This window comes from Apis mellifera, linkage group LG6 (genome assembly GCF_003254395.2).
Source record: "Apis mellifera strain DH4 linkage group LG6, Amel_HAv3.1, whole genome shotgun sequence".
In the NCBI taxonomy this organism is placed as follows: domain Eukaryota; kingdom Metazoa; phylum Arthropoda; class Insecta; order Hymenoptera; family Apidae; genus Apis; species Apis mellifera.
The window spans coordinates 1,647,755-1,664,921 of NC_037643.1; the positions used below are offsets into that span (position 1 = coordinate 1,647,755).

The following is a 17,167-nucleotide window of genomic DNA, read 5'->3' on the forward strand; positions in this document are numbered from 1 at the left end:
CAGACTATACATAAGCAGTGACCACTGGATAAAGTTAATACATAATAGATATGTTCAAAGAATTGTTTTCTATGAACAACAAATTTGACTTATTTTTAATAATATTTTTAATAATATATATTCATGCGCGTTATACATGAATAGTATATCTTGTGAAATATTATTGTGCCTATAAAATATGAATAATCTTATTCATTATCATTATTCAAAATTCATTGTCACTATTTGAGATTTTTTTGAACAGTGATCCTTCATATTTTAAATGTTGTTACGAAAAAATTACTTTCACACGCAGCGAAAGAAGGATCAATTTTTAAAGAAACATTTTTACCTTTTGATAAGTATAGATGAGCAAGTTTTGTTTATGGCACATAATAAATATTTTAGGAATGTTGATTTAGTAAAAAAATGTTGATATAAGAATGGAACTTTCGTAAATATACCAAAAGCAAAGAATTGTGCGAAGTGTTTCACTCCTTTTTTCGCATAAATAGTTCCTAAATATCATAGAAAGCAGCGTATATTAACACTGAGTTTTGGCAAGATATAATATATATGCATATCAAGAAAAGCTTTCAAAACAATATTAGTATCAAATACGATAATATTGTATTATATAGTGTGTAAACGTGTTTTATGATTTACGCGTGCATACACATTATTTAGAATTATTTTGTCTAATACATATAAATTTACTTAAGAAACTTGATTAAAAATGTAGTTAATCATATAATATAATATCACAATACAAATGCTTATAAATATTTCACAATTAAGAAAAAATTTTAAATATTAATTCTAAATATTAAAAATTAGTACTTTGTTTATGTAGATTTTTGTTAAGTAAATATTTTCAAATGTAACAAAAACAGAATTATAAATATTTTTTTTATACTAACACTTAAATTATGATATATTTCCAGAATCAAAAAAGTTCATAAAAAAAATACAGAAATTATGCAACTTTTTAACTATATATAAGTGTATATGTATATATTAAAAGGAATATATTAAAAGAATCTTTTTGTGCCGCTTAAAGTGTGCTCTAATATTTTGATATAAAAGTACACATCAGTGCATGTGCATTTCAATATACCTCTAAATAAGTACACAAACAATATATTATAATTATGTACTTAAGAGCAATGCACAATTTATATTGGGCGGAAGCGATGACGTAGTAAGTCTATTAAACCCATAACAAAGATGAAAGTTTCTTTCAGAAATCCGTATCTCAGAAAGTATTAATGCACCATTGATAAATGCAACATTGTCATCTAGAAAGATTAGATCCTGTCTCAGAATCAGTAGTTGTTGATAATATATATGTTGGTGTATAAGAGAGTAATAAATGTACAGCATCTTCTCGATCAAGAGCTCGTAATTGTTGTATTAAAGACCCTACAGTGCAATCAGCACCAGCCGTGTTAATTAATCTATTAAATAATAAATTTGATAAAATATAAATATTTTATAAAATATAAAATTTATTGTTATAATTAAAAAAAAACTTACCTCAATGTTGGACTGTCTACTGTACTATCTAGCTGAGCAACTCGATCTCCCAAACCTAATCTTACAGCAAGTAAACACCAATCTCTTCCATGACGATCAGGAGGATCGAGCATCTGAGCTAATCTTCTTTGCACAGCAGCTTTAATTTGTTTTATTGGTTGTTTTGGTCCAGGAAGACAATTTTCTATTAAAGGTAATCCACAACCTACTATTTCCCATATACTTTCTTCTCGACTATTTAAAGGATTTTTAAGAGTTGCTTCTTCAAGACCTTTATCAATTAAAGCTGATATAATTGATGTTGGTTCCCAAGAATATATTATCTACAAAATTTAATAGAATTTAATAAAAAATATTATATTATATTATTTTAATTTATTAATGAATAACTAACCTCATCATATTCACGAAGTTGACTAGGACTTAGCCAATATCTTTCAAGTAACATGCCAGGAGCAACTAATTCAATTGTCGTTTCAATAGCATCCAGAATAATACTGAAAAGAGCAAAACATTGGGCACTGGTACCTCGTGGTCCACGTACTCTTATCTCTATACAACTCTGCTCTTCTTCTTCAAAAGTAATAATACTTTCGCAAGGACCGATACATAATTTTGATCCTCTCCACCATTGATATAAATCTGAATTTGATGGATCCCATGTTTGAGTAATTTTTCTTAATTGTGCCTATAATATTATATCATTATTAAAAATTTAATTTTAAATATATTATATTTTTTATGATTTTAAATATATTATTTTTATTATCAATAAAAAAATTAATTAATTGCATAGATATTTGTTATATTATTACATACTTGTAAATGTGGAAATATTGCAATCAAATGATATAATGGTGCTTCGGATGGACAAAGACGAAGACCAGTATGAGGCAAAACATTAGAACATGGTTTCCATGGTTCCCATAATCCTGGTAAACGCTCAACAAGATTCAAACATGGTATTTCATATTCTACTTCATCATCATCTACTTCACACTGAAATAAAATTAAAATTACATATTTTATCATAATTTTAATATAATTTTTATATAATTTTATAATTTTTTTGATATAAAATTCAAAATATTACATATTTTAATACATACTGGTACACATAAATTTACAGCTTGTAAAGCTTGCAAAGCTTGTCCTGCAGGACAAGGACAACGAGCCTGAAAATCTTCTAAAGCATAAACACCTGTAGTACGACCACCAAGACGTCCTCGTTGTTCTAAACTTAATTGCCAATTTATTACATCCTGCCAGAACCATTCTGGACTTAAAACTATTAAATTCCCAGGAAGAAGCATACATTCCCCTAAATTCTAAAAATTAATATGTAGTTAATATAATTATAATTATAAATTACAAAAATTATAATGGTAAAAATACAAACCTGTAACTGTAATCCAAGATGTCTACAATGCTCTAAAGAAACTAATGGATTAATTTTTCTTACTTCCTTCAAAAATTCCTCCTGTGTGAGCATAACTGGAGGTACTTCTAAAGATTGCATATACGATCTCCAAGATTCTGCAAGACCAGTCCATACTAGTGCACTCTATAATAAAATTAGCTATCTTTAATAATAAAATACAAGGAAAAAATATTAGATAATACACTGATGCAGAAAATATATACAAGAATAATTTTTTAATTGCATTGGACAGTAGTGCACGTATGTATTAATGGGATAAAGCATTAGAGCAATTATTAAATAAATTACAGCTTCATTATACGCATTTCACTTTTATCAAAGGAATTGAGAAATAGTTCGACCTGTTTATCAAGATTCGTCAAGGGCACGTACGAGGCCGCAGCCCGCGGCGTGTCACGTCGGAGAATACTTTCTGCAACTTCCGGTCCTTCCTACATCATGCATTGCATGCAGTAAGGCTGATGTTAATAAACGTTAATGACCAAATAATCAGCAACTAAAATATATGTCGTTAGTAAATTGATCATATGATAAAGTGATAGCAGATTTGAGAAAATTTACTTATAATATCTATTTTTTAAGGAATGTGCTTGATTAAATGTCGCAAATAATTATTTTAATTGAAAAGTATGAATAATATAAATTATCATATTTGGTGAGCTTAATTACTTGTACATATATATTAAATCAACCATGCATCATGAAATGATCATGGGTTACAGAATCATAACTTCAACCAAAAATATTGCATTATATTTAAGAATGAATGATTTGTTCAACATAGTATCAACATTGCAGGATTTGAAATCAAAGAAATGTGAATCATTTAAACGTAATTAGCACTATGCAAATGAAATGACTCGATTCTGATTAGTTTTGAAAAATGTTAATGCACACATTTATTGCATGCTGTACAAACATTGGCGATATCCCTGTAAAAAAATGTGGAAGTATAATTATGTACATAAATATATTAAGCTGAACCTAAACCTTTTATATATTATATATTAGGTATAAATTTTCTTAATATATCATTTGATTTTTTTATTTTACTAAACGAGTCGCTCGTGCAACCAAGCATGAAATGATTGCAAATTTTATAAGATTTTCATGTTGAACAGTGATTTTTGAATGTAAACCATAAATATTCAAGAGTATTTATTACTATATAATAATATATTTTCTATCTTAGAAAAATTATCAACAATATAATAATGGAATAATATATTTAAATATGATTTACATTCTATATTCATAATATAAATAAAATGATTTTGATAAAATGATTTTAATTTTCCTAACTTGATATTTTGAATGATAACATGTAATATTTAGTTAATTTGGTGCATTTTAAAAATTTTATCCAAAATTCAAAATTTAAGTCTATTATATTTTATCAAATTTGATCAAGAATTAATTAGAAGTTATTAAAGAATCTCGGTTAAATTGAGAGACTCGTAATAATAGTTTTTAATTTATAATAATTAAATAATATAAAAAAATTATTTTATAATATGTGTAAAAAAAATGTGACAAATGTTATAAATATGTATAATCACTTCACCTCTAAAAATTCCATCCTTGCATTATTCAAGTAAGATCTTAGAAGTTTCAGACCAGGACTAGAAGGATTAGTTGCATCCACTGCGACCATTTGTGGTTCATCTCCCAAAATTGGAGTGAACTCTTTTAAAAAAGGTAATAGTGGGGCAAGTAGACTACCACTATTTGAATTTGGGGCAAGAGGTTCTGGAGCATAAGTACCAACCAAAATTACTTTTAAATCATTATATTTACCACCAAAACCTATTATACAAAAAATTAAATATCAATATTTTTTATTTGAAAAATCTATATATAATAAATAAATAATTATATTTATATATATTTCTTGTAATAGATCATTTAACTTACCAAAATTAGTTGATGCAATACGATCTGAAATAAATCGTAACCAAAATTTTACTTGCTGAAGTTGTACAGTAAGTGGTTCTCTCAGACTAACTGTAATAAGATGTACAGCAGGTTGTTGAAAAGTAAGTACATAATGATAAGATGCTAAAAATTCTTCGCGACCGCATAATTCCCAAAAGATACATTCTCCACCTTAAATGTATAAATTAATTAATTAAATTGATAACATGTCTTATTAAGTTAATTAAATTGATCATATATATATTTTTATTTATATAAAAAAAATGAATATGAAAATTTGTATTTCTCACCTACATTACCGCGACTCCATTCTACTCCTTGTGTACCTTCATATTCACTGTCACTATATTCAAAACTAAGTGAACCATGTTTACTAGTTACATCTAATTCAATACTTGGTTCTCTCTATAAAATTTCAATAAAAGTGTCATTAATATAGTAAATAAATATATATACTAAATAAATATTTTTTAAATTATTAAAAAAATACCTTTGCAGTATAATTTTGACTTCTTGATCTTCTAAAAAATCCAAAACTAAAAATACCCGATTTTAAAGAATTTATTAAAGATGATTTTCCTGATGCACAATGTCCTAAAAGTCTTATATGTAAACGATCTATTGGTCTATGTGTTGGCTGTAGCTGTTTAATATAATTTTCACGTTGAATGGGCTAAAATATAATATTAATATAAAACATTGTCAAATATTAAAAGATGATTTAATAACATACATTTCGAAGTTTATCCAATAATGATGCAATATCAGGATGTCCATATTTGATTGCTGTCACATCTGCTCTAATTCCACGATTTGTTTTATCAACGTCACAACCAGCAAGGCACAAATGTCTAACAAGATTAATGAAACCATATCTAGCAGCCACATGTAATGGTGTTAAGCCTTTTTTATTTGGGGTATCCAAGTCTATTCCATTTTCTATTAAAAAAGTTACCATTCCTTCGTCTCCTGCTTCACAAGCTATATGTAAAAGCGTATCTTCCTTCTATGTGAAGAAACAAAATTATTTATACTTTATTTACATCATATACATTATATATATATATATATATATATATATATTATTTATACTTTATTTACATCATATACATTATATATATATATATATATATATATATATATATATATATATATATATATAGTTAAATTAATTATATATATATTATATAGTTATATAGTTCAAAAATATATGTGAAAAAAATCTTACAGAATCTTTCACATTTAATGGTGCTCCTTGCAGTAATAATTGAGACACAGCCTCAACACAGCCTCGTTTAACAGCACTAATCATTGCTCCACCAAGACCTTGAGAGGCTTCCGACTCCTACAGAAAAACAAATTATTCAGTATTATTATTTTATATACATATTATGTTTCATGATCAATTACATTACAATATACAATTACAAAATCATATATTTTTATATACAAATGATAAAAAAAATTTTTTGTAAAAAATGAATTATTATGACTAACATTTCTATAATATAGAATTATGTAAAAAATTATAGATATTATATTTTTTAAAATATATAAGGTACACATATATTGAATAAAAAAATGTATTATATTTAACTTAATAATGTATATTCTGTGAAAAATAATGTGTATGTATGATGTATAATTGGTATGTAACTGTACAGATGATACTGACATTAGTCACACGATGTACATAAATAAACGTTATTTCATAAAAAATCAAAAAAATAATGTGAGTGATTGAAAATTATAATCAGCTCTGGCAATTACAAAGGAAATTATAATATTGCATTCAGGAACAGACCGTGAGGATCCAAGGATGTTTAAGGCACGATTCTGCAGTTCCTCTTTCTCTGAAAACCAAATTTTTTATTGGTATTTTATCTTAAATCAATTTTATTATATATATATATATATATAATAAATATATATATATATATATATATTTTTAATTACGAGATATATATATATATATAACTCGTAATTAAAATTTTTAATATTATTTTTAAATTTTTTAATACTTACTTTGGATCCTTGATCAACAAGGATCGTATGAAATCTTTGGCAATTTCAGATACTGTACTGAAATATTCATTATCAAACTGATATTGACAAGCAGCAACATTCGCATAAGTTTCTTGCTTATCTTCGCCTAGAAATGGTGATGCACCACTTAAAAGAATATATGTCAGAACACCTACTGCCCAAAGATCAGTTCCCAAACTAAGTGGTTCATAATTTACAATTTCAGGAGCAACAAACTCAGGTGTACCAAATAATGCTCTATGTTCAGATCCAGGTACTAATCGATGTGAGAGCCCTAGATCTATATTAAAAATCAAAATATATAAATATTTATTATATATATTTATATCTAATATAATATATAATATATAGTATACAGTATATACTTGCATTTATATATTATATTAATAAAAGAATTACTATTATTTATTAATTTACCTATTAATTTTATACTTGGCATTGGTGGTGGAGTTGATAAAAGGATATTTTCAGGTTTAATATCTAAATGAGCAACTTGATGAGAATGTAAATGACTAAGTGCCATTAAAACTTGACGAACCTACAAAAATTTTAATTTTTTAGTATTTATTTTATATTAATTATATCTAATAACAATTACGAACCACATGTGCAGCTTCTAATTCACCAGATGGAACCCAATGGAAAAGTTCTCCTCCTGAAATTAATTCTAAAAGTAAAACAACTGTTGTGCCTGTATCAACAACTTTGTGCAATGAAACAATATTTGGATGTCTTAGTCGTGCTAATAAACCTGCTTCTCGAGCTACAACAAAAATTGAATAATTATTTTTTTAAAAACATATATTATAAATATATATGAATATTCATACCAATATCTGCAGCTGCCACACCTCTGGCAACTCGTCTTTTTCTCATAATTTTGGCAGCATAAAACTCTCCAGTCTTTATTTCCATACATTTTCGTACTATTGCAAATTGTCCTCTGTGAATTATAATTATGTATATAGGTTTAAATTAAAATATTTATTATGAATATAAATTAAATATTATATGTTGACTTACTTGCCAATTTCTTCCAATAGTTTATAGTTTTTTTCAATTGGTTCATGGTGAACCTCCATTAAAGTGTCCCACTCAGGGCCTATTTAATATAAATTTTTATATGAAAAAAAGATTTTACTTATATTATTTTATCAATATGAAAAATATGAAATTATTAATTTTTTTAATAAATAGAAAATTTAAAATAAACTTGAATATTAAAATAAAATTATTAATTAAAATAGAAAATAAATTTATATGAATATAATATTCTTTTAAATATCCATATTTAAATATAACAAAAATACGAATGTTTAATATATAACAAAATAAATACTTTATTTCTATATGAACAAATTATTTTAAGAAACATTATTTGCAAATATTTCTTAATGCAAATAGAAAAAAACACAATAAAAATAATGTTCTTTAATCTTTTAAAATCAATACATGATACTACACAATGATAATTATTTATTAATAGTCGTTGTTCAAAACTAACAGAACATAGACACCTGTCAATCCTGTAGTAAACAGATATGAAAATCACTTCCGTACACACGTAGCCACGTGGATATATTTTCATTAAGATCAGAATGATTGTGTATTAAAAACGTTGTTGATACGCTTTGCATCTCTTGATTGTATTGAATTGTAAAGAAATATTAAACATCTGCCAGCCTTGACAGAAACATCGACACTATATTATGTAGAAAGATTAAAAACAATTGAAAGGAAGTCGGTTTTTACCACCGTTCGAAGTTCCCAATTGGCGAGACGTGCCTGGCATCATCTCACACTCATGCTCATCGTTCAGTCTATTCGAACAGTTTTAAGTTTCGCAAAGAGCCGTTACGAAAATTGTGTCCCATTCGTCGGCCTTCACTCATGCCGGCCACTCTACACACACAATCGATATACCTGTGTCGCGTGAAACGCCACCTTCTTCAAAATGCATCGCAATCTCATAAAACCTTTCCTAATATCTAAATTATTTTGTATAATTCATTTTTTAAATCAATAGCACCATTAGATTCGTTTTTAATCATTCGATCATTATTATTAATTAATTAAAAATCACTTAAAAATCATAAATTGTATTATAATTGAAATGTTGCTTTAAAAAGTAAGATAATAAATAAAATAGAATGTTATTAGAAATTATTTAATTAAAGTTTTACAATTTGTGAAAAAAATTAATTTATAATTATTTGAAACTAAATATAAATATTGAATCTTTTATCTTATTTAATAAATAAATTAAATTATACAAATTTTTTCAAAAAAAAATCTTAATTAATATTTTATTTAATATTTGAAATAATAAAATATTCAAGTTATGTCATATATATCTACATGTATACATAAAAAATTTATATTTTAAAATATTACTTAATTTAATTTAATGTAATAAAATATAAGTTATAAATATATAAAAATTCAGAAGATAATATTTACTTTGATTAAAAACAATTTATTAATGATTGTTAATACATGTGCATATTGTTAATTTATTAATATATTTGAAAATAATATTGCAATTATACAAAAACAATTCTTATATATATAATTAATGATATAAAATAATTATCTTAAAATAATTATTATGATATAAGTAGAATTTAGTTTTTTAAAAAATAAGGAAAGGTATATACAAAAACAAATTAATGAAAATATAAATAAATAAATATAGTATTTATATCTGTCTTTAATATTTCATCAAAGTATTTTTATTATTATGAAAATGCATACAGATAGACAAATGATATTTTCTATAAATACGAAGTTTAATGAAATTATCATATGTAAGAATTATTAAATGTTAACAAATAAAAGCTTTATAAGCAATATAAATTTAATCTTTCATAGATTCTTCTGAAACTTGTGCAGGTGGAGTAGGCTCATTATCTGCCTTCTTCTTTTTACTTCCTGATACAATATCATCAATTCGTAGCAATAAAATAGCAGTTTCAATAGCTGTTTTATATGTTTGCAATTTCACAGATAAAGGTTCCCAAATACCATGTTCTTTCATATCTACTAATTGACCAGTTTCTCCATCAATACCCCATGTCATTCCTTCAGTAGCATGTTTCGCACGTAATGCAGTTAAAGTTCTGATAGTATTTGCTCCACAATTTTGTGCAAGAGTTCTTGGAATTATTTCTAATGCTTGTGCTACAGCTTTATAAGGCCATTGTTCTACACCTGCAAGTCTTGCTGCTTTTTCTGTTAAAAGTCTTGATACTGCCATTTCCACAGCTCCTCCACCTTTAATAATATATAAATATAAATAGAATATAGATGATATATTTTATACAGCTACGTATTCTAATGATAAATTATTAATTACCTGGTACTAATTTAGGTTCGATAAGAAGATTCCTTGCAACATGAAGAGCATCCTGTAAGTTTCTTTCAGTTTCATTTAATACATCTTTACTGGCACCTCTCAAAATTATAGTACATGCTTTAGGATCTTTACATTCTGTAATAAAGCAGAAATATTCATCACCAACTTTCTTGATTTCAAAAAGACCAGCTCTAGTACCAACATCTTCATCTCGCAATTCTTCTGTACGATTAACAACAGTTGCGCCACAAGCTCTAGCAATTCTATTAATATCACTTTTTCTCAATCTACGAATAGCAGAAATTCCAGCTTTAACAAGATAATGTTGTGCTAAATCCGAAACTCCTTTCTCTGTGATTACTACATCAGGTTTTACAGATATGATATCTTCACACATTTTCTTAACAAATTCTTCTTCTAATTCCAAAATTCTGGTAAAATCTGTATCTTTCATTATTTCTATATTGGTTTGAGATTCTCCTTTTTTATATTCCAAGGAACAATCCAATAAAACTATTCTTGGATTTTTAATATGTCTTCTCATTTTTGGATGAGTAACATCTTTATTAAACATCACTCCCTTAAGAACGGTGCTATCTTCAATAGTACCACCTGGAATTTTTTCTACTTTTGCATAACGCTTTATATCTATTTCTCTTCTGCCATTTTCTTCAAGCAAAACAGTATAAACTGCATCTAAAGCTATTTGACATGCTAATTCACACCAACGTCCAATAAATTTAGTTCTGACACAGGAATTAATAACTTGAATCATTTTATTTTTATCATTGCAATCCAAATCAATGCTCACTTGTTCATTAAGAATAGTAACTATATCTTCCAAAGCTTGGCGATATGCTCTTATTATAACAGTAGGATGCATATTTTGTTCCAAGAAAGGTTCAGCAGTAGCTAGAATTTCTCCTGCCAATACAATAACTGAAGTAGTACCATCTCCAACTTCTTCATCTTGAGTTCTAGCTATTTCTATCATAGATTTCCCAGCAGGATGTTGTACTGTTATTTCACGTAATATAGCATTTCCATCATTAGTCATAACTATACCTCCCATTGGATCCATTAACATTTTTAACATTGCTTGTGGTCCTAGACATGTTCTAATGACATCTGCAATTGCCTTTATAAAAAAAAATATAATATTAAAAAATTCAAGCATTTATTATTTTATATATATTTATTTTAGAAAATTTAAATGAACAATATAAAATTAAATCTATTTCAAAATTCAAAAATTGAAAATTAAAACAAATAATTTGATATATAAATTATAGATATTATTTAAATATAATATAATTGTAAATACTATGCTTATTAATAAAAAATGTATTAAATAAAAAAAATACACGTGAGCGTGCAAATATTTAATAAGAGCTTTAAAAGATAAATATAAAAATATGCATAAAACTTACTTTTCCAGCTTGTATATTTTCTCTCTGAACTTTTCGGCCAACATCCCGTTTTGTATTTTGACCTGCAATAATCAAAGCGCACGACATCATGAATTTTCTCACTTCACTACTCAAATAAATGAAAATCAAAATTGTTATTGTTTCTACATACTTAAAACTACGATCGGAGCAGCTCCTGGACCAAACATTTTTCTTCAATTTTTTTAATACTTTTATTAAATATTGTGTTAGAAAACGATATTTAATACACGCTCGACTTTTCCAGAACAAAATGAAAGAGATCTTGTAATAATTGGTTAGAAATGAGAATCACGGTTGGAGAATAATCCTAGATAATACGAATACACTTTAAAAAAATATATAATACCAACATAAACACAAAATGTCCCTATTATTATTTTTGCTATTTATTTTATTAAAAAATTTTTTTAAAATATATATCAATAATATAAATTAAAATATTTTCTTAATTTCATTTTTATTCAAACTTTATTTTGAAATATCAAAAATTGTTAATTTTTTTTTATCTTTTAATAATTTTTTGAGAATTAGAATCTAAAAATATCAATTTCAAATTTAACAATCCATTAATTTCAAATAATTTTTTAATTTGTAAAATTAAAAAAAAATAAAAGTTATTTGTATATAAAATTAGTGATTTTAAAATATATTTAATAAATTACTAAAATACTATATTGATTCAATCTATAATTTATCCAATGAACGAAATTATATCTAAATGAAATCATTTAAGCGGGAAATCAAATTTGATTGTACACATATTTTGTTTTTTTGATTTATCTACTCTTATCCAATATATATAACGATTGTTTGTTATAAATCGATTCGATATGAAATAAAAATAATTTTTAAAAATATTAATTATTGCTAATATTATCAGAAAAAAAAATATCCTATTATAATTAATCCTATTATATTATATCCTAATATCTTATATTTATAATACAAATAAATATCCTAATATATTTCTAATAATAATATAATCCTAATATATTTCAGAAATATTCAAAAATACATGTGTATATATGTGTAAATAAGTATTTATATAAAGCAATTTATTAAAACATATTATAAAACTAAAAAGATAATCAAAATCAATATTTAAGTTTTATATAAAATTGCTATTTTAATTATTTTAAATCTAAATAAAATTTAAATAAAATATAATAAATTTTTTAAATCTTTGATATATTTTTATAACAAAAACAGTTGTGGTTTCATTTAATTTTTAATATTATTTTATTATATCAAATTAATTAAAATAAGTAATTTGTAAAGTACAATAAATACTCTATCGAAAAAAGCAGATTGAATTTATTTATATTGAATATATTTATTATATATATCCATAATTAATAAACATATCATTAAAAGTAAATATATATTATAATAACGTCCGTATATTTTTGGGAATCATTGTATATTTTAATATGAAATTTTATATTTTGTTACATTTACGAGATAATTTGTTCTTAATTTATTCTAATATTGTATTTGGAATTTTATATCGAAATCACAGACTAGAATTTATATCTAATAATCTGTATCAAAATAACTTTAATTCCAATTCTAATTATATTACACTTATATTACACTACTTTATATTACATTTTATTTTACACTAAATCGATAAAATTTGATAGAGACTAAAATGAAGAATAATAAAGAATAAGAATAAGAATAAAAATAAGAAAGAAAATTCTGAACTTACTAAATCGAGAGATAAAAATACATTATTACATTTATTCTATATCTCATCTCTCAATATTAAATCTAACTCTTATAAATAAATCTTACTTTATGTATAATCACTGTCCAATGATATGGTATTCTGCCACTCTTTGAATGTTAGATTTAATTAACTCACTGTTAATCGATTGTGATCATAATATTGCTTAGAAATCGCTGAAAGCCAATCTATAGTACCAATTATCATCGCTAGATAGCTCTAAATGCCATATCCTCGTTAGCCTTATCTATGCTACAGGTATAATATATTAAATCAAACAAAACGATTTCCTTCATAAAGTGTCTACAGTTTAATTTATCTTAGTTTCTTGGATCTTTCTAAAATGCAATGCTAATAATTGATCATTCTTGAATATTTCAATTTTTTTTCTATGAATATAACAAAGATTTGATTTTTTAATTTTTAATTTTTTCGAATTCCTAACAATTCTATCATCGATCTAAATCAAATAATTATCATTATTTATTATCGAAATATGATCATACATTTTCTTCTACTTTTCTTCAAACAATACTATCTATAATTAATTATTAGTAGTAGTAACTATTGTACATTATATTGTAGAATAAGATAATTTAAATAGTAAATAATCAGTTAATATATAGAATTAGTTTTAACAAAAATAAAGATTCTCAAAATTATTGAGATTTTTGAAAATTTGAGAGAATCACGATTCTTACCATCACTTATAATTCAATTCTGAATGATTAAATTCGGCAGCATTTTTTAATAAAATAAACTTCCAACCATCAAATAAACTTGTTTTTGTATTATTGTTACAACTTATATATCGTTAATGAAAAACTAATAATAAATTCATTTTCAATTCAATAATATTATGTGACAAATTTTTTGAAAAGATAGTGCTACTAATTATCCAAAAAATAAAAAAAGATAACAGTTCATCCAAATGTTTTGTGAATAATTTTTAATCATACAAAGAAAAAATATAGCTATTTAGTATATATATATATTGTTTAAATTTCAACCCAGAATAAATTGAAAATACGATATTAAAAAATGAAAGAAATATAAAAGAAAGAAAAAGAAAAAAAAATCAAAATAAATAGAAAACAAGCAATAACTTCGTGCAGCATAGCAGATTATATGATGGCTACGAATGCCATACAAATAAAGATTTATGATATGATACAAATATATAAAAAAAATAAATTTTCAGAAAATTAAAAGAAAAATAATTTTCAATTCATTTAAAATGATTGTTGTATCATAGAATTGAAAAAACAAATAGCAGACATCGAAAGCATTTTAGAAATGTTAATCAACGGAAATATACTCAAGTAATTAAAAGAAAAGCCTATATCACAGTCAAATTTGAATTAGAAGAAACAAAAACTAAAAAAAAAAAACAAGATGGAGACTTATTTACTAATGCGAAATAAATGGAGAAATAAAGAAATTGTATAAGAAACTGTATTAATAAAAAAAATTGAAGTAAATAAATATATGTAATATTTTAATGCAAAATGATATAATTCATTAATAAGACACAGAACTTAAAAAAAGAAAATAATTAAGGACACATTTTGATATTATAAATCAAAAAATATACTAAAATTTTTTGATTTATCATGTAAAATCAAAGACTTTATGGATGTCCTGTAGCTCCAATGATCATAATTATTTTTATTTTTTTATTTAATATTCATTTTCATACAAGTCAATTCGTAAGAATCAATCAATTTTTGTAGCTCATCTCTTCTATTCCATAAAAATTCAAAGAATGCAGAATTTCAATTCAGAATAATATGTACAAAATAAATCAGAACTTATAGCTAATATACATAAGATAATTGTGGAATATAATGAATTTATTTTATACGTTAAAAAGATACTTTGATTTAGAATTAAATAAAAAAACTAATCGGTAAAAGTCTGAAAATCTTATGATTATTGCGAGCATTAATAACAAGAAATTTAGAAAATGGTTTTCTATAAATTAAATCGATTCTTAGTGAATTGATAATTATGCAAGTAAAAGCGTTAATATATTCATGAAACATTTTAGTTTTAGAAGCAAAAACAAACAAAAAAATTGATATACAAAAATATCGATTGAAATTTATTTATTAAATTATAATTTAAATTCATGTTAGGTAAAATGAGACAGAAATAAAGTACAAAGTTTTGCAGCTTCCTTTGATGTCTTTAATAAAAAAATCTCCTCTCTAGTATGATATGATTAAATTTTTTCTAGATATTAAATCTTTTTGAAATAAATTGAAGAAAATGACAATTAAATTAAACCATCAAATTTAAATAAAAAAAAAGCATTCATGTCAATACATAGAAAAAAGGAAAGGATCAAATCTATAATGAATTTATTATGATTTATATAATGTTCTAATTAGTTTAACAACGGAAATATAAATGCTATTAATAGCTTTTTAACTTTCTTTTCAACTTCTCTGAATTATTTTATGCTATAGAAAAAAGGAAATAAAATTCTCGGAATCAGATAAAGATTATAAAAGATCGAAGATTATATAAATAATATTTTATTATTTAATAATATTTTATTTAATTATTATATTGTTATTAAAAATTTATAAAATAATATACTATTAAAATTAATTTATTATTAATAGATGTAGTCTACGAAATATATAAAACAAAATATATTCAAGAATGAACCAAATGCTATTTTATTTAAAAAATTATATATAGTTTATATAATTTTAGTATATACGTTTATTAACTATTATTAACTATAATTTAAAATCTAATAATTTAATATTATTCTATAGTTTTATATATATATATATATATATATATATATATATATATGTTAATTGGTGGAAAAAATGTTTCAATAAATTATAGTAATGCAAGCATTATAAAATTCTGTCATTATCACGATCAGATTTTACAAAAAGAAGGTCATACACTGATAACATCACGAACCTTAACATATTCATATAAACAAATCTAATCAATAATTAAAATATCTTTCATAGATGCAATTCTACGGCGCAGTGATTAAAAAACTGTTCTAATCGATTCAGTAATTTTAAATTAATATTATTTAATAAATTCATTTTATTTAATTGATATTTTTAATCTTATTAAAATTTTTTTTAAAATCTTATTTTAATCTTAGCAAATATATATTGTCTAAATACTAAATTGTATACTATATATATATACTAGAAATAATAAATATTTTAATATTAAGTTGATACTTTCGCTAAAATCTTAAAATATATAACATTGAGTAAGTAAATAAATATATACATTTATCACATTTTAAAATTTTATTGTAATATATTTATATATTATATATTATATGAAATATATGAAAATATTGTATATCAAGATATCTATATAAAATAAATCAAACATATAAAAATATGTATATGCAGCATATATAAAAATTAGGATCTTATTACAGCTTTTAAAAATATGAATTTTATATTTTATATATATAGTATTGAAATATTTGATCGATTTAAATCCATATATTTAAATATTAATCTTTTACTTTTAAAAAGTTTGAATAATAATTAATATTAATAATCATGTTCGTATACATATTATAATAATTTTTATAATAACTTTGATTAATATGTTCATATATCTAGATAATAAGAATCCTGATTGTTAAATCGATTCATATAAATTAAACATGTGTAACAAACTATCTTAATAATTAT

At 23.7% G+C, this 17,167-nt stretch overlaps 2 protein-coding genes across 7 annotated transcripts; both read right to left on the reverse strand.

The window, feature by feature from the left end:
• Positions 1-949: 949 nt before the first annotated feature.
• LOC411980 (death-associated protein kinase 1) lies at positions 950-8,897 on the reverse strand. Of its 6 annotated transcripts, none has more exons than XM_016912867.2 (21): positions 8,690-8,897; positions 8,442-8,620; positions 7,961-8,039; positions 7,768-7,880; positions 7,540-7,700; positions 7,355-7,475; positions 6,917-7,217; positions 6,696-6,744; positions 6,120-6,236; positions 5,625-5,897; positions 5,382-5,564; positions 5,182-5,296; positions 4,871-5,062; positions 4,521-4,762; positions 3,298-3,387; positions 2,915-3,079; positions 2,625-2,843; positions 2,335-2,514; positions 1,910-2,203; positions 1,516-1,838; positions 950-1,436 (listed from the first exon to the last, which is right to left on the reverse strand). In XM_016912867.2, exons 2-21 carry the CDS (start codon positions 8,446-8,448, stop codon positions 1,274-1,276), a joined length of 3,387 nt encoding a protein of 1,128 aa, XP_016768356.1. In that variant the 5' UTR covers positions 8,449-8,620; positions 8,690-8,897; the 3' UTR covers positions 950-1,273. The 6 variants fall into 6 exon arrangements, with proteins under 6 accessions (XP_016768356.1, XP_016768357.1, XP_003249231.1 ...); XM_016912868.2 differs by having other exon boundaries at positions 8,455-8,620; positions 8,690-8,896; XM_003249183.4 differs by lacking the exon at positions 8,442-8,620.
• Positions 8,898-9,644: 747 nt separating this feature from the next.
• LOC409296 (T-complex protein 1 subunit gamma) lies at positions 9,645-12,050 on the reverse strand. Its single transcript, XM_392814.6, has 4 exons — positions 11,874-12,050; positions 11,723-11,784; positions 10,293-11,430; positions 9,645-10,210 (listed from the first exon to the last, which is right to left on the reverse strand). The coding sequence occupies exons 1-4, from the start codon at positions 11,908-11,910 to the stop codon at positions 9,795-9,797; spliced, it is 1,653 nt and encodes a 550-aa protein (XP_392814.2). The 5' UTR covers positions 11,911-12,050; the 3' UTR covers positions 9,645-9,794.
• Between the last annotated feature and the right edge of the window lie 5,117 nt (positions 12,051-17,167).